At 40.1% G+C, this 24999-nt stretch overlaps 4 protein-coding genes across 4 annotated transcripts; all 4 read right to left on the bottom strand.

The window, feature by feature from the left end:
- Positions 1–909: 909 nt before the first annotated feature.
- Positions 910–10670, bottom strand: LOC134328559 (protein GPR108-like). The gene is made up of 17 exons (XM_063009668.1): positions 10518–10670; positions 9800–9922; positions 9457–9507; positions 8400–8485; positions 8219–8286; positions 7226–8088; positions 7038–7139; positions 6813–6946; positions 6637–6712; positions 4896–4969; positions 4695–4812; positions 4437–4567; positions 3252–3295; positions 3109–3158; positions 2913–2996; positions 1243–1364; positions 910–1138 (listed from the first exon to the last, which is right to left on the bottom strand). The coding sequence occupies exons 1-17, from the start codon at positions 10599–10601 to the stop codon at positions 1051–1053; spliced, it is 2298 nt and encodes a 765-aa protein (XP_062865738.1). The 5' UTR covers positions 10602–10670; the 3' UTR covers positions 910–1050.
- Positions 10671–11803: 1133 nt separating this feature from the next.
- LOC134328513 (microfibril-associated glycoprotein 4-like) lies at positions 11804–13259 on the bottom strand. The gene is made up of 4 exons (XM_063009604.1): positions 13041–13259; positions 12805–12901; positions 12419–12586; positions 11804–12060 (listed from the first exon to the last, which is right to left on the bottom strand). The coding sequence occupies exons 1-4, from the start codon at positions 13254–13256 to the stop codon at positions 11804–11806; spliced, it is 738 nt and encodes a 245-aa protein (XP_062865674.1). The 5' UTR covers positions 13257–13259.
- A 1852-nt stretch (positions 13260–15111) lies between these two features.
- Positions 15112–16610, bottom strand: LOC134329181 (microfibril-associated glycoprotein 4-like). Its single transcript, XM_063010367.1, has 4 exons — positions 16593–16610; positions 16183–16489; positions 15590–15757; positions 15112–15501 (listed from the first exon to the last, which is right to left on the bottom strand). The coding sequence occupies exons 1-4, from the start codon at positions 16593–16595 to the stop codon at positions 15227–15229; spliced, it is 753 nt and encodes a 250-aa protein (XP_062866437.1). The 5' UTR covers positions 16596–16610; the 3' UTR covers positions 15112–15226.
- A 2376-nt stretch (positions 16611–18986) lies between these two features.
- LOC134328512 (microfibril-associated glycoprotein 4-like) lies at positions 18987–21236 on the bottom strand. Its single transcript, XM_063009603.1, has 6 exons — positions 21151–21236; positions 20739–20754; positions 20405–20641; positions 20224–20320; positions 19785–19952; positions 18987–19255 (listed from the first exon to the last, which is right to left on the bottom strand). Exons 1-6 carry the CDS (start codon positions 21234–21236, stop codon positions 18987–18989), a joined length of 873 nt encoding a protein of 290 aa, XP_062865673.1.
- Positions 21237–24999: the final 3763 nt, after the last annotated feature.

Below are 24999 nucleotides of genomic sequence, written 5' to 3'. Positions count from 1 at the left end.
GTTCAGGTTCAGGATCAGGACCAGTATAAGGTTCAGGATCAGGACCAGTATAAGGTTCAGGATCAGGACCAGTATAAAGATCAGGATCAGGACCAGTATAAGGTTCAGGTTCAGGACCAGTATAAGGTTCAGGATCAGGACCAGTATAAAGATCAGGATCAGGACCAGTATAAGGTTCAGGTTCAGGATCAGGACCAGTATAAAGATCAGGATCAGGACCAGTATAAGGTTCAGGATCAGGTTTAGAATCAGGATCAGGGATTTATGAAGTAAAGATGATAGACGTGTGGAAACTAAACTGTGCGGCGTGTGATCACTGGGGTTCAGGTTTAGGTTTAGAATCAGGTTCAGGGTTTTATGAGGGTTCAGACGTACACAAACCGAAACTGTACAAATAAACTAAACATTTCAAATCTGTTAAATAATAATGAAGAATAAAGAGCTTAAAGTGATTAAAGGAACCGTTCAGATTCTGCACCAGAAACGCCGTCTATATAATTCTGATGTGAAGCAGTGGGCGCTTATTCCACGTTCTTTTCCTTTCGGCCGCTCCCGTATACGCTATACCGGTCAGAAGTATTTGGACACCTGAGCATGAACTAAACAACAAACACACCTGATTTGTTACACCTGTTAGAAAGTAGAATTAGAAGGGGCGTCCACATACTTTAGTCCACTTTGGGCAGAAACATGTCTTTAATGATGGTAAATCTTTGGATTTGGGCAGCCAGGGGTGGAAGAGTTGGGTCAGACAGAGGAAAGAGGAAGGTATCGAGGTGCGCTCCTTCAGATTAGGGTTTCATCCGGTCCACAACACACACACACACACACACACACACACACACACACACACACACACACACACACACACGTTCGTACAAAACCCCGCCCACTGCCCCATCACCCCCCACCGCTTTGCTGTTCCACCCCCCTCCTCTTGCATAGCTGATGCCGCAGTCGACGCAACGGCGACTACGGGCGGAATGGCTGGAGGGTTTCAAAGGGGGCGGGGTTTTAAAGTCCAGGCTCCTCCCCCTCGCGGCGGTGCGGTCACAAGGCGGGCTCGCGCTGCCTCTCCCGGCCGTTGGCGGTCTTCTTCACTTTGGAGATGCCCTCCAGCACCCCCGACTCGGTCACGCTGAGCACACACACACACACACACACAGAGGGAACGTTCTGAACTTCACACACTCACACGTACGTATATTATTATATACATATAATATAGAACATCGATCTTACACTTCGTCCATCTCCAGGTCCTCCTCGTCCTGAGGGAGCTGCAGGTACGGGTTATTAGAGGCCGGGCGGAACTTAAACCCCGTCAACACAAAGAACACCAGCGTGGACACTTCCACCAAAAACTACAGAGAGAGACATTAGGATTAGTCAATAATAAATAAATAATAAAAAGTATTTAGTCAGCCACTGATTGTGCAGGTTCTCCTACTTAGAAAGATGAGAGAGGTCTGTAATTTTCATCATAGCTACACTTCAACTATGAGAGACAAAATGAGAAAAAAAAATCCAGGAAATCACATTGTAGGATTTTTAAAGAATTTATTTGTAAATTATGGTGGAAAATAAGTATTTGGTCAATAACAAACAAGCAAGATTTCTGGCTCTCACAGACCTGTAACTTCTTCTTTAAGAAGCTCTTCTGTCCTCCACTCGTTACCTGTATTAATGGCACCTGTTTGACCTCGTTATCTGTATAAAAGACACCTGTCCACAGCCTCAAACAGTCAGACTCCAAACTCAACCATGGCCAAGACCAAAGAGCTGTCGAAGGACACCAGGAACAAAACTGTAGACCTGCACCAGGCTGGGAAGAGTGAATCTACAATACCGTGGGGTCAAAATTATCATGAGAACGGTGAGCAGAAATCCCAGAACTACACTGAGGGACCTGATGAATGACCTGCTGGGACCAAAGTAATAAAGGCACCATCAGTAACACACTACGCCGAGAGGGACTCGAATCCTGCAGTGCCGGGCGTGTCCCCTTGCTTAAGCCAGTACATGTCCAGGCCCGTCTGAAGTTTGCCAGAGAGCATATGGATGATCCAGAAGAGGATTGGGAGAAGATCATGTGGTCAGATCAAACCAAAATGGAACTTTTTGGTAAAAACTCAACTCGTCATGTTTGGAGGAAGAAGAAGAACCCAAGAACACCATACCTACTGTGAAGCATGGGGGTGGAAACATCATGCTTTGGGGCTGTTTTTCTGCAAAGGGGACAGGACGACTGATCCGTGTTAAGGGAAGAATGAACGGGGCCATGTATCGTGAGATTTTAAGCCAAAACCTCCTTCCATCAGTGAGAGCATTGAAGATGGAACGTGGCTGGGGCTTCCAGCATGACGATGGTCCCAAACACACCGCTCGGGCAACGAAGGAGTGGCTCCGTAAAAAGCATTTCAAGGTCCTGGAGTGGCCTAGCCAGTCTCCAGACCTCAACCCCATAGAAAATGTGTGGAGTCCGTGTTGCCCAGCGACAGCCCCAAAACATCACTGCTCTAGAGGAGATCTGCATGGAGGAATGGGCCAAAATAGCAGCTACAGTGTGTGCAAACCTGGTGAAGACTTACAGGAAACGTTTCACCTCTGTCATTGCCAACAAAGGTCATGTTACAAAGTATTGAGTTGAACTTTTGTTATTGACCAAATACTTATTTTCCACCATAATTTACAAATAAATTATTTAAAAATCCTACAATGTGATTTCCTGGATTTTTTTCTTCTCATTTTGTCTCTCATAGTTGAAGTGTAGCTATGATGAAAATTACAGACCTCTCTCATCTTTCTAAGTAGGAGAACCTGCACAATCAGTGGCTGACTAAATACTTTTTGACCCCACTGTATATATAGAGAGAGAGACATGGGGATAGAGAGGAGGTTGAACGTCGCACCTCTTTGCACCATTGCCACTGGAAGGGCACGGTGACCTTCAGCAGGATGGCGATGATCCTCGTGAAGTAGATGTAACACACAATCTACACACACACACACACACACAGTTTATATGAGATTATATTTAGTTAGTGTATATCTAGTGTAGACATGCTCTCGCTGTGGTTCAGTGTGTTCCGGATCAGCTCCACTCACCATGACGTAATAATGTCTGAAGAGCTTCAGCTTCTCCAGGTTCATGGCCGCTGTACAACACACACGAGATGAATTAGAACTCTGACTGTAGATTCAGTATTAGTCTACATATCGTTACACAACGGTCGTGTCACCACGCTTACCTTTGCCGTCGGTGGACGACGCCTCCTGCAGGTGACGGATGGACCTGTAATACATAACAATAAATAATATGAACAAATAAATATTAACAAACATATAAAATAAATATTAACAAACATATAAATAAATATTAACAAAAATATAAATAAATATTAACAAAAATATAAATAAATATTAACAAAAATATAAATAAACATATTAAAAATATAAAATTAATATTAACAATAATAAAAATAAATATTAACAAATATATAAATAAATATTATCAAAAACGTAAATAAACATTAAAAATATAAAATTAATATTAACAAAAATATAAAATTAATATTAACAAAAATATAAAATAAATATTAACAAAAATATAAATAAATATTAACAAAAATATAAAATTAATATTAACAAAAATATAAAATATTAACAAAAATATAAATAAACATTAAAAATATAAAATTAATATTAACAATAATAAAAATAAATATTAACAAATATATAAATAAATATTAACAAAAATATAAAATAAATATTAACAAAAATATAAAATAAATATTAACAAAAATATAAATAAATATTAACAAAAATTTAAAATAAACATGATCAAAAACATAATTAAACATATTAAAAATATAAAATAAATATTAACAAAAATATAAATAAATATTAACAAAAATATAAATAAATATTAACAAAAATATAAATAAATATTATCAAAAACGTAAATAAACATATTAAAAATATAAATAAATATTAACAAAAATATAAAATAAATATTAACAAAAATATAAAATAAATATTAACAAAAATATAAATAAATATTAACAAAAATTTAAAATAAACATGATCAAAAACATAATTAAACATATTAAAAATATAAAATAAATATTAACAAAAATATAAATAAATATTAACAAAAATATAAATAAACATATTAAAAATATAAAATTAATATTAACAATAATAAAAATAAATATTACCAAATGTATAAATAAACATACCAAAAATATAAAATATATATTAACAAAGATATAAATAAATATTAACAAATTAAAAATATAAAATACATATTAACAAAAATATAAACATACCCAAAATACAAATGATTATTATTATGAAATGATTTCAGGTTCACGTAAGGACAGACAGTAGAATAAACTGATGAGGACGTGGTGAGGACCGGTGGACACACGTACCAGACGACGGGGAAGAGGATCGCTCCACAGCAGATCAGATCCACCAGGAAGAGGATCTCCCCCCACAGAGCGTACTCACTCGCCCCCTCCTCCGTCTCCTCCATTATAATGTACGCCACGTTAGCAAGGACCTGCAACACGGCGCAGTGGGTTAATGATTCTGATTAACACCGACACACACACACACACACACACACACACACACACACACACACACACACACACACACACTGAGAGTCCTGAACTGAACTCTGGTACCTGTAGAGGAATGACGATGACGAAGATCTTCTTCTCTTTATCAGACAGGATGTACTTAATAAAGGCGAAACCTGTTCCTATCAGAGCCAGCGTGATGAACAGCAGCGCCCCCTTCAGCCTAAACACACACACACACACACGTACGTTAGAGGATGAGAGTTACAGAGTGTGTCGCTGAACGACGGTATCACAGGTACTTACAGGTGAGTGATGTAGTACATGACGGCCCAGCCCTCGATCGGGTGCCCTTCTGTGTTTATGAAGTGATAGTTTATCTACACCAGAAATACACATCAAACATTTATATACAGCAGAATAATAATAATCATTAATATAATCATAATTAATATAATAATAACTGTGATAATAATAATAATAACTGTAATAATAATAATAATAATAAATATAATAATAATAATAATAAATATAATAATAATAAATATAATAATAACTGTAATAATAATAATAATAATAATAAATATAATAATAACTGTAATAATAATAATAATAAATATAATAATAATAATAACTGTAATAATAATAGTAATAAAATAATAATAATAATAATAATAATTAATATAATAATAATAAATATAATAATAACTGTGATAATAATAACTGTAATAATAATAAAAATAATAAATATAATAATAATAATAATAACTGTAATAATAATAATAATAATAAATATAATAATAATAATAATAAATATAATAATAATAAATATAATAATAATAAATATAATAATAACTGTAATAATAATAATAATAATAATAAATATAATAATAACTGTAATAATAATAATAATAATAATAAATATAATAATAATAATAATAATAACTGTAATAATAATAGTAATAAAATAATAATAATAATAATAATAATTAATATAATAATAATAAATATAATAATAACTGTGATAATAATAACTGTAATAATAATAAAAATAATAAATATAATAATAATAATAATAATAATAATAATAATAATAAATATAATAATAACTGTGATAATAATAATAATAACTGTAATAATAATAATAATAAATATAATAATAATAATAATAATAATAATAATAAATATAATAATAATAATAATAATAAATATAATAATAACTGTAATAATAATAATAATAATAATAATAATAAATATAATAATAAAATAATAATAATAAATATAATAATAACTGTAATAATAATAATAAATATAATAATGATAATAATAACTGTAATAACAATAATAATAATATAATAATAATAAAAACTATTAGTATATTTATTATTATTAGAAAGATAAAAACAAATAATAAAATACACTAATGTGCAAATAATGAATAATAAAAAATATATTGTTATTATAACAAGAAACATAAAATAATTAAATAATATTAATAATATGCAAATAATAAATAATAATAGAAAAGAAAATAGAATAAAATAAAAATAAATAAAATTATAATTAAAAGATAAAATAATAAAAAAATGCAATATGCAAATAATAAATAATAATATAAAGAAATAAATAACAAATCCTGAAATAAAAAATAAATAAATAAAATTATAATTAGAAAAATAAAATAATAATAATAATATAATATTATTATTTTAATATTATTAGAAAGATACATAATAATAATATGCAAATAATAACTAATAATAAATAAAAAAGATTAAATAAAAATAAAAATAAATAAAATGATAATTAAATAATAATAATATTTACAAATAATAAAAAATTGCAAATAATAAATATTAATAATAATAAATAAATATTTAAACTATTTTTCCATGATTGTTTTATAATTGAATCTGAACCCACTGTAAGATTCTGATGATTTGCACCCCTAATAATTCCCAATAAAACGTGTGATCACATGACGGATTTTATTTAGGGTGGTAGCACAGAATCGGGCGCTGAGTAACGGGGCGTGGTCCATACTCACACTGTGGAACACCAGGGAGACGGCTTTGGTGTAGGCCAGCGCCGCCATCAACCAGTGGATTTTAAACACGCTGTACCTGCAACACACACACACACGGTTAATGCACACTGATAATCGGAGTACAGTGTAAACCCAGCCTTGGTCATACGGGCACAGAGAAGCGTGTGTGTGTATACCTGTGTTTGAAGAGGGTGTGGGTCCAGACCACGGCCGCCGTGAGGAACGTGACGGCCATGCTGATGTAGAGGCGGGGCAGGGGGATCTCGGCGGCCGAGAGGAATCCGGCCGGGTTCTTCTCCGTGATCTCCACCTACACACACACACACACACACACACACACACATGTACTACACACTAATACACACTCAGCCTGATAACACTAAGCTGAACCCTGGACCTACGTTGAGCGAGTAGGGAGTGAGGACGCCCGGCCTCATGTTGTAGCAGTTGTGGAAGTTGAGATGGTACAGACCCTGATCCATGGCGCCCATGGTGATGTGGAACTGGAACACACACACACAGAGACACGCCCATAGTTAACATGGCGACACACACCCCAAAGCTACGAGGGTCCCGTGCTGAGACTCACGCTGAAGTTGTAAGAATCTCCGTGTTTCTCCAGCGCCAGCGTCATGCCGTCCATCTTCTTCACTCCGCTGCCGGGTGAAGGCGTGGTTTTCTCCTTTATCTCCTCCTCCTCCGTCTCGTCCTCCACCATCGCCTCCGTCGTCTTTTTGGGCGTCGGCTTTGGTGCATCATTGTCATCCTTGCTTTGGTCGCCTTTCTTGTTTACATTATTAGGGTCTTGGTTCTGCTCCCCTTGGTTCTGCTCCCCTTGCTTCTGCTCCCCTTGGTTCTGCTCCCCTTGGTTCTGCTCCCCTTTCTTCTGCTCCCCTTGGTTCTGCTCCCCTTGGTTCTGCTCCCCTTTCTTCTGCTCCCCTTGGTTCTGCTCCCCTTTCTTCGGCTCCCCTTGGTTCTGCTCCCCTTGGTTCTGCTCCCCTTTCTTCTGCTCCCCTTGGTTCTGCTCCCCTTGGTTCTGCTCCCCTTTCTTCGGCTCCCCTTGGTTCTGCTCCCCTTGGTTCTGCTCCCCTTGGTTCTGCTCCCCTTTCTTCGGCTCCCCTTTCTTCTGCTCCCCTTTCTTCTGCTCCCCTTGGTTCTGCTCCCCTTTCTTCTGCTCCCCTTGGTTCTGCTCCCCTTGGTTCTGCTCCCCTTTCTTCGGCTCCCCTTGGTTCTGCTCCCCTTTCTTCTGCTCCCCTTGGTTCTGCTCCCCTTTCTTCTGCTCCCCTTGGTTCTGCTCCCCTTGGTTCTGCTCCCCTTTCTTCTGCTCCCCTTGGTTCTGCTCCCCTTTCTTCTGCTCCCCTTGGTTCTGCTCCCCTTGGTTCTGCTCCCCTTTCTTCTGCTCCCCTTGGTTCTGCTCCCCTTTCTTCGGCTCATCTCTTCTTCTCCGAGATCCTAAAAAAAATACAGTTTTAAATCATCAGTGTGTGACTATGAGACGAATGTGCGTTTGTGTTGAATAACCTGTGGACAGAGATCAGTAAAGGACCTTCCCTAAACTCTACGTAGTGTCAGGCAGACTCACCTTTCTCATCTTTCTTCAGCTTGGCCTTCAATTCAGTGTCCTTCTCTCCAAACGACCTCACCTGGACACTAAACACACACACACACACACACACACACACACACACACACACAGATCACTTTACATGACACACACACACTTGTGTCCCTGAGATCAGAGCTGCACTGGCGGCGTCTCCTACCTCATGTTCTGGGTGTCGATGATGAAGAGGAAGAGCGTCTCCTCGCTCTTGGTTTTGGACAGCGTGCACTGCTTAGTGTCCTCCGCCTGCCACGGTACCGAACACAACATCAGTCAGTTATGGAACCGCTCAGATTATCCCTCGTCTTTTACATCTTTTTTACATTTTGGTTTTAGTTTGTTTAGAGTTTTTATCTTATTTTATTTTTAGGGTTTTATTTATTTATTTTTTAGTTTTTTTGCAGGGTTTTTTAAAGGATGTTCATTTAGTTTTTTTTCTTTTTAGTTTTTTGTTTGTGTTTTTTCTTTTTCTTTTTTTCAGGTTTTTTTTAATGGATTTTTATTTATTTATTTTTTGTTTTTTTATTTATTTATTTTTATTCTTTTTAGTTTTATTGTAGTTTTTTTAATTTGTTTTTGTTTTTTTTAGTTTTTTACCTTTAGTTTTTGAAACAAAAACTTTTTTATTTTTTTAATTGTTGTTTTTAAGTTTTTTTTAGTTTTCTTTGTGGTTTTTTTTCTAGTTTTTAATAGGTTTTTTTAGGGTTTAAGTTTTGTTTTAGTTCTTTTTTTTTAGTTTATTGTAGTTTTTTTTTACATTACATTTACATTTTTTTTTTTTACATTTTCAGCATTTAGCAGACGCTCTTATCCAGAGCGACTTACAGAAGTGCTTCCAAAGTGCTTTGAAACTAAAACGATGTTATTTTTTAATTTTTGTTTTTAAGGTTTTTTTTTTTAGTTTTCTTTGTTTTCCTTTTTTTAGTTTTTTCCTAGTTTTAATAGGGTTTAAGTTTTGTTTATAGTTCTTTTTAGTTTTACTGTAGTTTTTTTATTTCAGTGTTTCATTTTTTTTTTTTTTATCTTTAGTTTTTTAAACTAAAACTTTTTTTATTTTGTTTTTATTTTTATTTTTTTTTTTTTTTTTTTTTTTTTTTATATATATATATATTGAATCTAAACATCACACAGATAAGCCATAACATGAAACTAATAAAAATTAGTGGATATATTGCTGGATATGACAAATTAAAGGAAAAAAGTCACGTTTTACTTACTGTGTAAGAGAGAACGCCGTTCACTCGAGACCTGGACAAAGTGAAGCCCACCTACACACACACACACACACACACACACACACACACACACACACACACACACACACACACACTATATCAGTCCAGTTAACATTATTACATCATCATCTATAATACCTACCTACGTATCTCTTTATCTATATACCTAATAACAAACACTGACTATGAAGTAACGATTATAACTCTATATGAAACACTATATACACTCTATATAAATATATACACACGTGTGTGTGTGTGTGTGTGTGTGTGTGTGTGTGTGTGTGTGTGTATCGCTTTATAGACGGTCTGAACCAGAACTTACAGGATAATTCTTGGCGTCGCTCGGCTTCCTCTGCGGCAGCTGGAGAGAGTTGAGTCGGACGTCCAGCGTGCCCTTAGCGTAATACCCGAACGTGTTCAGATGAACCACGAACCTCGTTTCATTCTGTCACACACACAGGAACAAATTACCCAGCATTCCATTAGGGGTGCAGGGAGCAGAAACTCCAGGAGCAACAACGGCTCGGCAGCGGAGCCACACAAGATTCATCACATCGTACATCATACATCACAACCTAATCAAAACTGTGTGGATTATTTACAGCACCACATAGTAATTTTGTCCTGAGGGTGAAAGGTCATCCAGATGTGAAGCTTGCTCGACTGTGGACAATCATCTTTTAACAGCTGCAAGTTCATGTCAGACCTGCATTTTACAGTCGGTGTTCCAATCATTCAGCTACATAAACACAACAGTTAAAGACCTGTAATGCCATACAGATGTTTTACTGGTGTCTTTAAACTTCTGAACCTGACAGATGTTCCCCTCAGTACCTGCACACCTGGAGGACTCACCTGCACCTGATGCTACATCATTACATCTATAGTTCCTCATACACGGTGCAGAAATCCACTCTAACATATCATATCATATTTCATTTAATCTTGTTTACTTTATTATTTAAGACGCTCGTTAGCTTAGCCGGTGCTAACGTCACGTTAGCATGTTAGCTTAGCATAGGCAGGCACATCAAACTTACTTTCAGAACCAGGCGGTGAATCCTCGCCTCGCTTATAAACACCGCGACCGAGAGAATCCACAAAAGCGTCCGAAACAAACCCATTATTAATGATTCTTCAATCCCAAACACCCGAATTAAAGTTTATATTTTTATTTTTAGCCACTTTGCTAACTAGCTGTTTAACTTCCCACTTTTTTCCAAACACTCCGGTACTTCCTGGGTTGTTTCTTCATCTCCCACCCGTATTTTGACAACTCCCGCCTTCCTAGCTATGATTCGCTGAGAAGACCCGCCTTCGACTTATGATTGGTTAAGATCTTAGAAAGTTTGATCTATGATTGGCTGAATAAATCGTATGCGTTAAAACGAGTCTGAATGCGGGTGGGTAAAAAATTACGGTTTTCTGTATTCGTGACAGTTTACACGTCATCAACAGTGACTTTAATATTAGCGGTTTCTACACTTATTTATTAATTAATTAGTTTATTTGTTCATTTATTTGTTCATTTATTTATTTATTTATCTGTTCATTTATTTATTTATTCATTCATTTATTTATTTGTTCATTTATTTATTTGTTCATTTATGTATTTATTCATTTATTTATTTGTTCATTCATTTATTTATTTATTTATTTATTTATTCATTTGTTCATTCATTTATTTGTTCATTTATTTGTTCATTTATTTGTTCATTTATTTGTTCATTTATTTATTTATTTATTCATTTATTTATTTATTCATTTATTTATTTATTTGTTCATTTATTTATTTATTTGTTCATTTATTTGTTTATTCATTCATTTATTTGTTCATTTATTTATTCATTTGTTCATTTATTCATTCATACAATAAAAACATAAAAATTAAAACTACAAATAAAATAATTCACAGGCATTTTTATTTATTATATGATTATCACATTGTATTTATTCACTATTTAGAATTATTTTTAATTAATTTACTTCATCTGAATAATTTACAAACTTGATACTTTTTATTTATTAACAATAATTCCCATCATATGTTTGATGCTGGAACGTTTATCTTTAGACATGATATCTTGAGTGATGAAATAGTAAAGGTTCTCCCAAGACCAGTGCATCTGAAACACCCAGCTCTAGTTTCCTGGTATCTGTTTTGTGGTGCATCAGTGGATTAAAACACGTCATGATTCATCAGATTATTGTTTGATACATTTATTGAAGAATATTCCTGCTATCATGGCTGACAGGTTACAGTCAGATTAACCAGAACTACATCGTACTGGATCACCACTAAATATTTAACGTCCTGCGTGATCGGCTACTCCTCCAGCTCGGACAGAAACACACGTCTGATCTTCATCTCGATGCTCTTCAGGGAGTAGTAGTTCCCCTTCCAGTCATACCAGTGCACCCCGGTGTAGGCGGGCACCCCGTTACCCCACTTGTACACGCCGTTGGGGTTGGCCCGGAGGTAGGAGGCAAACCAAAATCCTCCTTCATATGATAGAGCCCAGCTGCTAACGTCTCTGTCGAAGGTTGCAAACGGATTCTCGCTGTGATACGACAGTGAGTCTCCTGTGGGGGGAAGATCTGATCATCAAAAGAAACCCCTGTTTTAAATGATGGAACTCCTACCTTTGATGAAGGAACCCCTACCTTTAATGATGTAACTCCTATTTTTGATGATGTAACCCCTACGTTTGATAATGGAACCCCTACCTTTGATAATGTAACTCCTATTTTTGATGATGTAACTCCTACCTTTGATGAAGGAACCCCTACCTTTAATGAAAGCCTTTGTGGTAGACACAGAGCCCTAATTCCCTTTACATTAAATGGTGTCCCGTGTGAAGAGACTGTTAGGCTACAGGACTGATTAACCCAAAGCTTGAGGCTTTTTCCTCACCAAAGAAATAAAGGAATTTGATCTCACCGGCTCCTCCATCGACGTAGCCGCTGACGTGCAGCTTGTACCTGTCGGACTCCGAGTCGATGTAAAACGAAGAGTATTGGGCGTAGACCCTCGCGTGCTCGAAGTCTTCCATCTCCACCCTCAGCTCATGTTTTTGCATCCATGTGATCAGAAAGATGTTCTGCAGACCTGTTACCACCCAAAAAATAAAGTACTGTATCTTTCATGGGTTAGGATCTTATATGAAGCAAGTTGGTGGGCATGGGCGCTCTATTTGTAAAGTATAAGTTCCTCTATCCACCCCTCCCTGCTTCGTGCCCTCAAAAGTAGAAGCTACGATGTGAGGAACTAAGCAGTGACCTCAAGTATAGAAAAATAAAGACAGAAATTATAATCACGACACCAACCCAGCCAATATTCTCCGTTTACGTCTCCAAACCCGTTCCTGTATTGATCCCAGGGTCTGTAGAAGTTCACACTGCCATCCATCCTTCTCTGAATCACCTGGAGGAAGAAGCACAGTGGGTCACCTTTACCACCTACAACTGGTTTCTAGTCACCTGGTGAACTTTGAGGTTCAAACACCTTTATAAACCAGTATAAACCAAAACAAACCAGCAGGAACTTTAAAACTTCTACTTACAGTCCATCTGCCGTTCAGGTCATGGTCATCTTCGGCACAGCCCATATCACAGTACACCTGAACCGGTCTCTTGTGCCCCACTGGGTAGATGGTGTACACCCCACTGTGGGTGGATCCATTATTGAAAATGTCCTCGCAGTCTAATGGTAGGAGGTCCTGGTTAATAGGATGGCAGCGTACCAGCAGGGGCAGCGTTAGGATCACCAGCACGAACATCTGAAAGAGATGAGGCGAAGAGTGGACGCGCAAGTGTTTAAAGTTTTCCTGGACCCACCTTAGTGCACGGAACAGTGGGGTCCTGTAATTGCAGAGAAGCAGCCAATGACTTCAGACACGTTGGCTGATGCGGGTGCTAGTCTACGGCTCTCCTCAGCAAGCTTGGACTTACAGGTCAACAATCGAGTTTTGGATGTTGGCACGGCTTCCACTGCTCCAACAAACTGACATGACAGAACGTTCCTCCAGAACCAGGGTGCACAATGGGCCACTAGTCTGCTGTGTGGGAAAAGACTGGACTAAAAAGTGGGCGGGGTCTTTGACGCCGTGTAAGGACCCTGGTTAGCAGCCCGAGGCGCCTGTACAGAAGTGGAGGAACGTGGAGATCAAACCGTGACTCTCCGAAGTCAAGGCGGCAATCCACCAAAGTACTTGAGGATAAGAAGGGTTCGGTGGAGCGCAGGGTCTCCAGCAGAGAAAGAGGAACCGGCTACGACTAAACTGGGAGAAAATGCAGAAGATCTGAGGTCCTAAAATCCCAAGATTAAAAACACCTCCCTCACAGGTCCTCGTATGAAGAGCAACTTTTGATTGGAAGTGGAACATCGTTAGAGAGTAAAGACGACCGCACCCGCCTGCCAAAGGAACAGCAGCATTAGGGAAGGACGGAACACAACATGAAGTCGCACTCACCTTAGCGAAGCGTCAAGCGTCGGCGCAGGGTTTGTTTCGCCTGACTGTGAAACTCTTCCCACGCGGCCTTTTATACACAAACGTCCAACTATTCCAGTTCCAGGTTCCTGAAACTCTAGCTAGATGTTTATCTCCCAACACGATGAAAGACGATAAAGATAATTACGGACGTCCGACAAGCTCGCGGCCAGGCGTCCGAATACTTTTGGTCACACGGCGTCTCTGAGAAACGACAAAAACCGCAGCGTGAAAGGAGCTGTTGGAGAAAAATAAGGATGAAAATGGAGACACGGGCGGAATCTATAACACTACTATTACACCTACAATTGTGGTCTGTAGATTGTGTGAAATGAATCTGGCAGCGCCACACCCTGCCCCTGTCGGACTGTTATCAGATTTCTGGGAAAACTCAGATCTGATACTGTCCCAATATAAAAAAATCCTCCGTAATCCCAGGTGAGTAGAACCCTGGTGGGATCAGGCTGTGGGACTATATGCTACACTACCAAGGTGCAGCAGTGTTGTTGGGACCCTCCCTGATCCCGGCTTTCCACTTTTGCCTCGGCTTGTTTGGAAATCCCAACAGCACTGCTGCACCTGCTGTCATTTCGGCCCTGAAAATAAACACACCGTACAAACAAAAGTATTGGGACACCTCCTAATTGTTCAAACGCACCCACTCGTTCATCCATCACATAAATAATCAATGAGGTTAGTTAAGTAATATCCGAGTCAATATGTCACAGATAGGTCCCTTGTGTACAGAGCAGCTTAATAAAGACGTGGTTCAGTCTGACATTTGGAGGTTCGATGCGGGGAAACTATACACAAGCTGACCTTTAACCCTGCTGACAAGCATTGGGATGAATCGGAATGCTGACTGCGAAGCGAGCGAGTGTTCTTTAGACTGAATAGGCATGAATGTTATCCCCACAGGAAACCCATTGACGTCCCAAGACGCTCATTGCCCAAGCTCAGGTGTCCGGATACTTTTGGTCATGTAGCGTATGTGACGTTATTGGGCAAAACAACTAAACAAAGTACAAAAAGTCCAGGGGTGTGAATAGTTTACGAAACTGCAGCAGGTCCATCAAGGGTATTTTTGTGCCCCCTCCCACCACCATAAACATCATCAGTGACAAAACAGCACAAGACAAGAATATTATTGTTTATTTATTATTATTTATTATTAATATTCGTCGTTACAGAGAACCACACCCACTCCCGAAGCTAACGCTGAGTAAAGAGAGGGATTATGACGTCATCAGACAGACACTTTACAGGTTCTGAAGATCAGCCAGCGTCACCCGTCTGATCTTCATCGCCATCTTCTTCAGAGAGTACCCGGGCTTCCAGCTGCCCCACAGGACCCCGATGTTCGGGGTCGACCCGGGCACGTTCACCCACTTGTACAGGCCGTTGGGGTTGGCTAGGCCGGTGGTGGGCCAGCAGGTGTACCAGAAGCCCCCCAGGTAGGTGTCGGCGCATTGGCCGTAGGGGCTGCGCTCCGGGGTGGAAAAGATGACGGCGTTCACCGCGCTCAGGGGATCCCCTGCAGGACGGAGAGCGCTCTGTTAGAACTGTGTATCACACATCTGTATAAACGGAATATTTGGGTGTGTCCAGATGTGATTCCTGACCTGCTCCTCCGTTGATGTAGCCGCTGATGTGCAGTGTGTAACTCTGCGATTCGGGGTCGATGTAAAAAGAGGTGTACTGGGCGTAGGCGGTGCCCTGTTCGAAGTCCTCCATGTCCACCCGGAGCTCGTACCGCTCCCTGTACGTCATGATGAAGATGTTCTCCAGACCTGAGAGGGAATAAACGTCTTTAGAGAACTGACCCCACCTATACACAACGACCATAACTACTGTCATTATTATTATTATTATATTTATTATTATTATTATTATTATATTTATTGTTGTTGTTGTATTTATTATTATTATTATTGTTGTATTTATTATAATAATAATAATAATTATTATTATTATATTTATTATTATATTTATTATTATTATTATATTATTATTATATTATGTATTTATTATTATTATTATTATATTATTATTATTATATTATTAATTTATTTATTATTATTATTAATAGTATACTATTATTATTATTATATTTATTATTATTATTATATTTATTATTATTAATAACTGCCTGCAGTCCAGTCCTTATATAAAATATGTGGTGCACGTGTAAGGTGATGTAACTCATGTGTCTCACCCAGCCAGTATTCTCCGCTGGCGTCTCCGAACCCGTCCTTATACTGCTGCCACGGTCTGTTGAAGTTAAGGTTGCCGTCCACCCTCCTCTGAATCACCGTCCATCTCTCCTCCACATGACCGCCACCCTCGGTGCAGCCCATATCGCAGAAGACCTGAACCGGTTTCTCAGCTCCCGCCGGGTAGATGGTGTAAACGTCGTTGTGGACGGAACCGTTATTATAAAGGTCCTCACAGTCCAGCGGGAGGAACGGTCTGACCGGGGCTGAGTGGACCAGGAGGGGCAGAACCAGAATCACCAGCTTCAACTGAAACCATCCAACGATAAAATGAGGAGCGGGACTCAAAGGGCCGTCATTAAAAATATAAAAAAAATAAGTTTAATTAATGTTTAATTAGTTAAAATATTACCATGGCTTTTAACTTTTTGCTTCTGTTGAGTAAAAAAGACAAGTTATCAATTCATAATGTATAAAATATATAAAGTATATTTCCATAATGCAATAAAAATGATATTAATAATAACATTTATTTACTTGTGTAATTAATTATTAATTTGTAGACCTGCAGAAGTTTGTCTGTATGGTCGGTGTAGCTTATATCTAAAATAATCAGTGAATGTACAGAGTATGTACCAGGTGTGTGTTCCTAATAAAGGGCTCAGTGGGTGTGTAAGGAACATTAAAGGTAACATACTGTCCAAATACAAACGAATTCCAACCGTTCACTATATTTTTATTCAATCAAATTAAAAGTCTGATGTTTTAAGTGAAATCAGTGTGACGTCATCCGTCCATATTCAGTAAATTACTCAGTAAATTGGGACTCACCTGTGGCGCAGTGCAGTGCTGGGATCTTCTCCGTCCGTCGTAGCTCTGTTTTTCTGCCCGTCCTTTCTTTTTGTGATGGTGATGGTATGTTGCGGCGCATGAAAAGCTGCCCGACTGCATTTTTAAATGCTGGCACCAGTTCAAGATGAGTTCTGTTCTGGAGCAGCGATGTCGACTTTTCTAAAAGAGTGTGGACACCCTTCCCAAGTTCTGAATTCTGAACTAATCTGCGGACGCTTCTCATCCCCTGGTGGGCAGCGATGGGCTCCACAGGGAGCCGCAGGGGGTACGGAAAGCCCACTGATGTTATCAATACGGGATTTTTTATGGGAAAGGAGGTGCAACCAGTAAAGTTAAGAGGGCGATTAACTGGGGATGCTTCAGAGATAATGGAACTTCTGAATCTTCTCATCAGTTCCTCATGAAACATCAAACAAATCACCATTACAAAATTCACAGCCATTTTGTTTCCAAGTGCGGGTTCATTTTTTGGAACTGGTGGAACTGGTCCGACTCCGCCGATCAGATATAATATTTCAGGAATGTAAGATCACAATGACGTCAACGGTCCAACCAGGTACCCAAACCTGCTGATCATAAACATATGAGTCTAACATATGCTCTAAATTATAGAGAGGTCTAGCATTATGGTCGAGGCTGTCCACAGTACAAATCTAATTCATGATGCTTACACCATGTGGAGAAAAAATATTGGGACACCACATGATATGCTTCCAAGGAAGGCTCGGTTTGTAGAAACCTCGGCCCCTCTGACCAGCTCTGGAATGAACCGGAACATCAACCGGTCATTCAGTGTGATTCATCATTCAAATGCTGCCATCTTTTGACTAAACGGGCACAAATTCCCACACACAGACCTACCTCATACATAAGTCTTAAGAGCGGCTGCTGTTCTGGCTGAATAGATCACACAGAGGGCGCTCTATTTTAATACCGTTTGTTGGGAAATAGGACGTCCAGCAAGGTCATGGTCAGGCGTCCGAATACATTGGTCATGTAGGGCATCATACGGAGAAGGGTACAGGAGCATCTTAATGCTAGTTGGGTACTGAGAGCACACTAACAAGTCCACCTTCCGACGGATAGGCACCCCTGTTGGACCCTAGACCGACGGATAGTACCACCACCGGGATTCAAACCCCAGATCTCAGCAGACACTTAACATAACCGAGTACAAGCCTGAAATGGCTCTGCCTGAGGGATGGAAGGCTGGATTTGGGGAGCTGCACCAACGGCCACGGTGTTGGCATGGGTGGTGGAAAAATGCAGCGGGTACAGTGTGTTCCCCTGTACTTGCTGAGACTCACAAGAATAAGAATATCATAAGAATAAAAGTGGGGATGCTTGATACCTGTCAGAGGAAGCCAGAGGTCCTGCTGAGGTCCCCCAAGTTCCTCCGCAACCCTCAAGAACATCAGGCAAACGGAGCTCGCAGATGATGCCAAGGGGAATTTAGCGTCTCCAGAAATGGCAAGGAAGGAGTAAACAATAAAAAACACTGAACTATTAATGCTTAAAATATGTTTTTTTATTGAACGTTTGTTTGATGTTTGGACGTTTGCTGCGTCCACTAAATGTCGAAAGTCCAGAAGTGGAAACCAGTAGAGACGTAAATACAGAAGATGCTGATTATCAGGCAAACGATCAAGTAATAACAGCTAACGTGGTTACTTATGAGGTACATTGTTTGGACAAAAGTATATGGACACCCCTTCATATTTACTGGTAACAGGTCTTGGTTTGGTGAGAATCTCCAGTGGCCTGCACAAAGCCCAGACATCAACTCCATCAAACTCTTCTGGGATGAACAAAGGAACGAAGGTTGCTATGATATTAACGTCAATGGTTTTCAAACGGAATGCCCAGCAAGTACGAGTACACTCAGGTGTCCACATACTTTTGACCAACAAAAGACAAGACAACATTACTCGATCGACTCTAATCATTAGCACAGCTACAGCTCCTTCAGATCATCCATAGTCACTCGTCTGATCTTCATCGTGATCTTCTTCAAGGAGTAATTGGAGCCTCTCCAGGAGTACCAGATGATTCCCGTGTAGGAGCTCGCCACGTTCCCCCACTTGTAGAGTCCGTTAGGATTGGCGTGGTGGCACTGCCACGAGTTGTACCAGAACCCTCCGGAGTACGTGTTGGCGCAGCTCCCCGTGGAATCCTTGTCAAACGTCGAGAAGTCCCTCTCACTCGAATGGGACAGGGAGTCTCCTGAAAAAACAAAGACGTACAGGTAGCTTTAGGTTCCTTTGGTCTGTGCCAGTTGACACCCACAAAATGAAATGCCCTTAACAAGAGGTTAACCGTTAGGTGATCTAGGAGAACAAGGGCTAACATGTGCTTCCTCTGAGATACGCCAAGCCTTTACATCTACTTTCTTGGGGCTCAAACTCATGATGCTTAAAAACCAAACGACAAGGCAGTTGTAGTCTAGAGGTTAAAGTACTGGACTAGTAATCGAAAGGTCACTGGTTCAAGCCCCACCACTGCCAGGTTGGCACCGTTTGGCCCTTGAGCAAGGCTCTCAACTCTCAATATGCTCTCACAGTACTGTTAAGTAAATGCTGACCAGTAAGTAAGGCAGACCAGATTTTGGTGCTTCTTGAATGACACTTGACCATCCCAGATCATCTTATATCAAGTCAAATGGATTATGAAGAACTATGTGTAGATTTTGTACCCTGAAGGGGTCAGGGGGCAAAGAAGACTTGAGAAGACTCCCGAGACCGCCATGCTATACCTGCTCCACCGTTGATGTGGCCGCTGACGTGAAGCCTGTATTTGCTGGACTCGGGGTCAATGTAGAAGGAGGTGTACTGGGCGTAAGCGCGTCCTTTCTCGAAATCTTCCATGTCCACCCTCAGCTGGTACCTGCTTCTGTACGTCAGCAGGAAGATGTTCTCCAGACCTGCGGTTAGAAATTCTAACTTCAATTAAAGACTCCCCGTTGTCGCCCCCTGCTGTTGCTAGAAAGAACGCTGTGCTGCGATTGATGTTCCAGCTACATTGGTGTCCCTCTAAATGAGTGGGCATTGTTATCTCTAACTTTATGACAAGTTCCGCCCGCCGTGCTAGCTGCAATATTCTCTTATAATAAGCATAATACGCTTTGATTACGTTGCCTACATAGCACAGCTAGGACGTCCATGAGGTGGGGGTACTGTCATGCAGGCTCTCACCTAGCCAGTACTCCCCCTTGGCGTCTCCGAATCCCTCCTTATACTGCTGCCAGGGCCGGTAGAAGCTCATGTTGCCGTCCAGCCTCCTCTGAATCACCTGAAGATTTAATCAACAGCACGGCGGTTCAGAAAAACTCACAACGACAAACAAACGATCGAACGCTTTTACGTTTCGACTCACGGTCCACCTCCCGTCCTGGTGGCTGGTATCAGCACAGCCCATATCGCAGTAGACCCTCACTGGTCTCTGGGCTCCGGCCGGGTAGATGGTGTAAACGCCGCTGGGAACGAAACTCGGGTTTTTACCGAGTAAGCTCATCCTTTGGTTGTAGACGGCCTCGCAGTCCAGCGGGAGGTATAGCGTGCCGACGGGAGCCGACCGAACCAACCATGGCAGGACCAGGAAGACCAGCTTCAACTGGAAGAGGATATAGGAACACAGATCAGGATGTCGCTCAAGAAAAACGACCTGAACATGAAGAAAAGAATCCGAAGAATTTCTTGATTAGACTCACCATGTTTGCGAAGGTTCTGCAAGGGAAACAAATAAAAAGAAGTAAGTCGATGATTAATCGGTTGTACTACTAAGGAAATTTGGGTCCAGTGCTACATGGAAAGACCCTGGAGAGGACATCGATCCGCCAAAACTGGTTTGTCTCTTACTGTACCCCCCCAAGCTGTTTAGGAGACGTCTGCTGGCCCTTACGTCCTTACATCTGTCACCTGTTTTTTGTACAGCACCCACTACACTACTCATTTTCAACCAAGACCAAAAAATGTCCACCAGCACACAGTGTATACCACCCCCGTACTGGCATCTTCATGGTCCGGCATTTCGATGTAGTCACTTAGTCTTCAATCATATAGCAAGTTCGCTCTTAACTACCCTTCGTAGCAGTCCATTTGCCTTATCGCCTGGAAGTGCACTTAGGACCCAGCTCTGGGCTGAGTCCGTTGACTTTCTGGTTGTTCGTCCCCACCAGTTTCTTAGTCTGTAAACTGTATGTAGCCATCACAGGGAGGGGTCTCACCTGTCCTGCCTGGTTCCTCTGGTGAGTGTTTGGGCTGTAACTCTCTGGTGGACTGAGTAGCTTTTTGGTTTCTTCTCCATTTAACTCCAGTAATGCGGTCGCCTGGCTATTCGAGTGTACTCGCTACTTTCTCTATTTTTATTGCCCTCGTCACTTGTCCGGACTTTATTTACCTCTCAGGTTTGAGGTTCCAGCTTGCAAACCCATGACAAAATCACAATAAATTAAGCTAAAAAAAAACTATTAAACCATTTCTGCACACGGTTATTTATTTAAGTGATTAGCAATCAGCCTGTACGCCTTTAGAAACGAGAAACGATGAGCGAATAGAACTAGCTTTACAGTAAACGGTAAGAACTTGTCCATGCTACAGTTGCTAACATAATTTCTAGGTAACAGGATGCATGTGAACCATGTTCGATTAGAAAAACGCTGTCTCTCTAACATCTAGTACTAACAGAGATAAAATATTTAGGAATTAAACTCTTGCTTACCCGTTCACAGGACTCTCCGCTGCATTGTTTTAGAAATACAGACTAGAAATGAATACGCTAGCTATCCTGTCAGATCACCGGCTCCTCGTGTGCGAAACTAAACTGGAAACAGGAGGTGGAGGTGCTGGAGGCGTAGCAGCATTTTTAAAATGCCATCATTTCTGTGCCATCATTAAGCAACACATTGTCTAACTACTGTATAACAAGGGCTGTTCCATTATTTATGACTACGTTTATAAACGTGTAATACAAGTGTTAATGTCCTATTGTGCACCTTCAGACCTCGCTGCGGCTCTTTATCCAGAGCGTGGCTTTTGTTTTTGGTTTATACATTCACAATAACAACATCTAACTTTAAATAACTCTTAAATAATCATGCAGTAGCTCAGGAGGCCACCAGGGGGCACACGTGTGCAACGATCTGGATTTATTCTTGTAATCAGGATGGGTGTGACGAGCTGTAGTGTAACCATGTTGACAAAACTATGTGGACATCTGACCATAAGCTTCCTGGACATCCCATTTCCCAGTGGACAAACCACTTATCTTATAGTCTTCTGGAAGGCTGTCCCTAAGATCTTGGGCATCAAAGTGGTCAGGTGCTGGACCAGATGTTGGATGAAAAGCTCTGGATCCAGTTCATCCCAAGGTTGTACTTACTAGAGTTGAGGTAAGAAGTTCCTCTACACCAAACTTGTCATTTCTTCATGATATTCAGCATCTTCCTCGCCACAGCCCGAGGGTCAGTGCTAGTAATACCTTCCTCCCTTCAGTTAACTCATTAACTGACCATCTCTACCCTCTCAAACCTTCCCGTCCTGCTTCCTCACCTCTCTCCAAACTTCACCGTCCCTCGTTCCCACCCATAATGACCTCAAGATTGGTATCATTCTGGCCTCAAGGCAGGACACTCTACAGAAACGGTTCTTGTGGGAGTCCCCCACAACCTTCTGCACCCTTTAACACTGCCCAACTGTTTCGGCATGGCAGTGGGTGGCTTCCTACCTGGAAGGGTGTTTTTACCAAGCGTCATGGAGGGGATCTACATCTCATGGTGTCTTTTACTTCTTATATCAGACTCCCAAATCTTAGTCTTGGATGTAAGCTCGTCACATAAAGCTTAAGCCGAGTACGTCTGAGCTGATCTGCCTACCTGCCAAGGCCTAGACGTTTCTTATCATCTTGGTGTTGTCCAGGATGTCCAGCTATCCTTCTGGGCTCTTCCTCTACAACATCAGAAAGACTACTCCCTATGGAAGACACTTAGTTTCACGTCCAGTCTCTTGTCAATTCTAAGCCGGGCGACTGTAACTCCCTCTTGGCAAGGCTCCCTCTGTCCACCATCGAACCCCTTCAACTGACAGACCCACCTTAGACCTACCTTAAAGAGCCAATAGTCTGGCACATCAGCAGAGTAAGACAAGAATCAAGGCTCTTCTCTGTACTGAAACCCAAGTGGTGGAATGAACCTCCATTCCACCATTGGAAAGGCAAGGCAAGGCAAGTTTATTTGTATAGCACCTTTCATACACAGTGGCAATTCAAAGTGCTTTACATAAGGAAAAAAAATTAATGAAAAGCATTAAAACATTCCTGAGATCTAAAACCTCAGAAAGACTTCTTGCAAACATTTAGTTACAATTAAGACAACATGAAATTCAAACAAGAGAGATAAAAAAAAAAATTAAGGACATGAAAAATTAAAAGAAAATATTGTAAAATATAACTTACAATTTAGGGAATAATTAAAACAAGAGAGATAAAAAATTAAAACATGAAAACTAAAAGAAAATATAGTAAAATATACACTACAATTTAGAATAAGTAAAAATTTCGAGCTCAATCATAGGCACAAGAAAAAAGAAAAGTTTTTAACCTGAATTTAAACATTTCTACATTTGCGGAACATCTAATATCTCCTGCAGTCTGTTCCAGTTATATGCAGCCCAACAACTAAATGCTGCTTCACCATGTTTAGTTTGGACTCTGGGCTCAACTAGCTGACCTGAGTCCATGGATCTAAGAGATCTACTGGGTTTATATTCTCTAAACATTTCTGAGATGTATTCTGGGCCGAACCCAGTCAGTGATTTATAGACCAGTAGCAGCACTTTAAATTCTATTCTGTAACTAACCGGAAGCCAGTGTAGAGATTTTAGAACTGGAGTGATGTGCTCAGTTCTCTTCGTCTCAGTTAAAACTCTTGCAGCAGCGTTCTGAATGAGCTGTAACTGTTTAATGGTCTTTTTGGGAAGTCCAGTTAAGAGACCATTACAATAGTCCACCCTACTGGAGATAAAAGCATGGATGAGCTTCTCTAGGTCTTGTTGGCACACTAGACCCTTGATTTTGGCTATATTTCTAAGATGGTAGAAGGCTGTTTTGGTGATGGTTTTAATATGGCTGGTGAATGTGAGATCTGAGTCGATTAGAACGCCAAGATTTCGGACTTGGTCTTTGGTTTTTAGAGCCCGGGAACTGAGGTGTTCACTGACACTAATCCTCTTCTCTTTGCTGCCAAACACGACAATCTCTGTTTTGATCTTATTTAACTGTAAAAAATTCTGGCTCATCCAGTTATTGATGTTCTCCAGACACTGACACAGTGAATCTATTGGGCTGTAATCATCTGGTGAGAGAGCCAGATATATCTGTGTGTCATCTGCGTAACTATGGTAATCAATGTTGTTAGCCTGTAGCATTTGGCCTAATGGCAGCATATAAAGATTGAACAGAAGAGGTCCGAGAACTGATCCCTGGGGGATTCCACATGTCATAGCCACCCTGTCAGATTCACAGCTGCCAATAGTGACGAAGTAACTCCGGTCTTCTAAATAAGACCTGAACCAATTAAGGACTGTTCCGGAAAGTCCGACCCAGTTTTCCAACCTGTCCAGCAGTATTCTATGATCTACAGTGTCAAAGGCTGCACTAAGATCCAGTAAAACCAGAACTGATATTTTACCCGAGTCAGTATTCAGCCGTAGATCATTTAACACTTTTATGAGAGCCGTTTCAGTGCTGTGGTGAGCTCGAAAGCCTGACTGAAATTTGTCAAAATAACCACTGGAATTCAAAAAACTGCTGACTTGATTGTAAACAACTTTCTCAATGATCTTAGCTGTGAAAGGAAGATTCGAGACCGGCCTGTAGTTGTTTAACACAGACGCATCCAGAGTTCTCTTTTTTAGGAATGGCTTAATGGCAGCTGTTTTCAGTGACTTTGGGAAAACGCCTGATTCTAGTGAGCC

Source organism: Trichomycterus rosablanca, chromosome 15, assembly GCF_030014385.1.
Source record: "Trichomycterus rosablanca isolate fTriRos1 chromosome 15, fTriRos1.hap1, whole genome shotgun sequence".
Lineage (NCBI taxonomy): Eukaryota > Metazoa > Chordata > Actinopteri > Siluriformes > Trichomycteridae > Trichomycterus > Trichomycterus rosablanca.
Note: the sequence above shows the minus strand (reverse complement) of the source record. Positions and strands in the feature narration are given on the sequence as shown.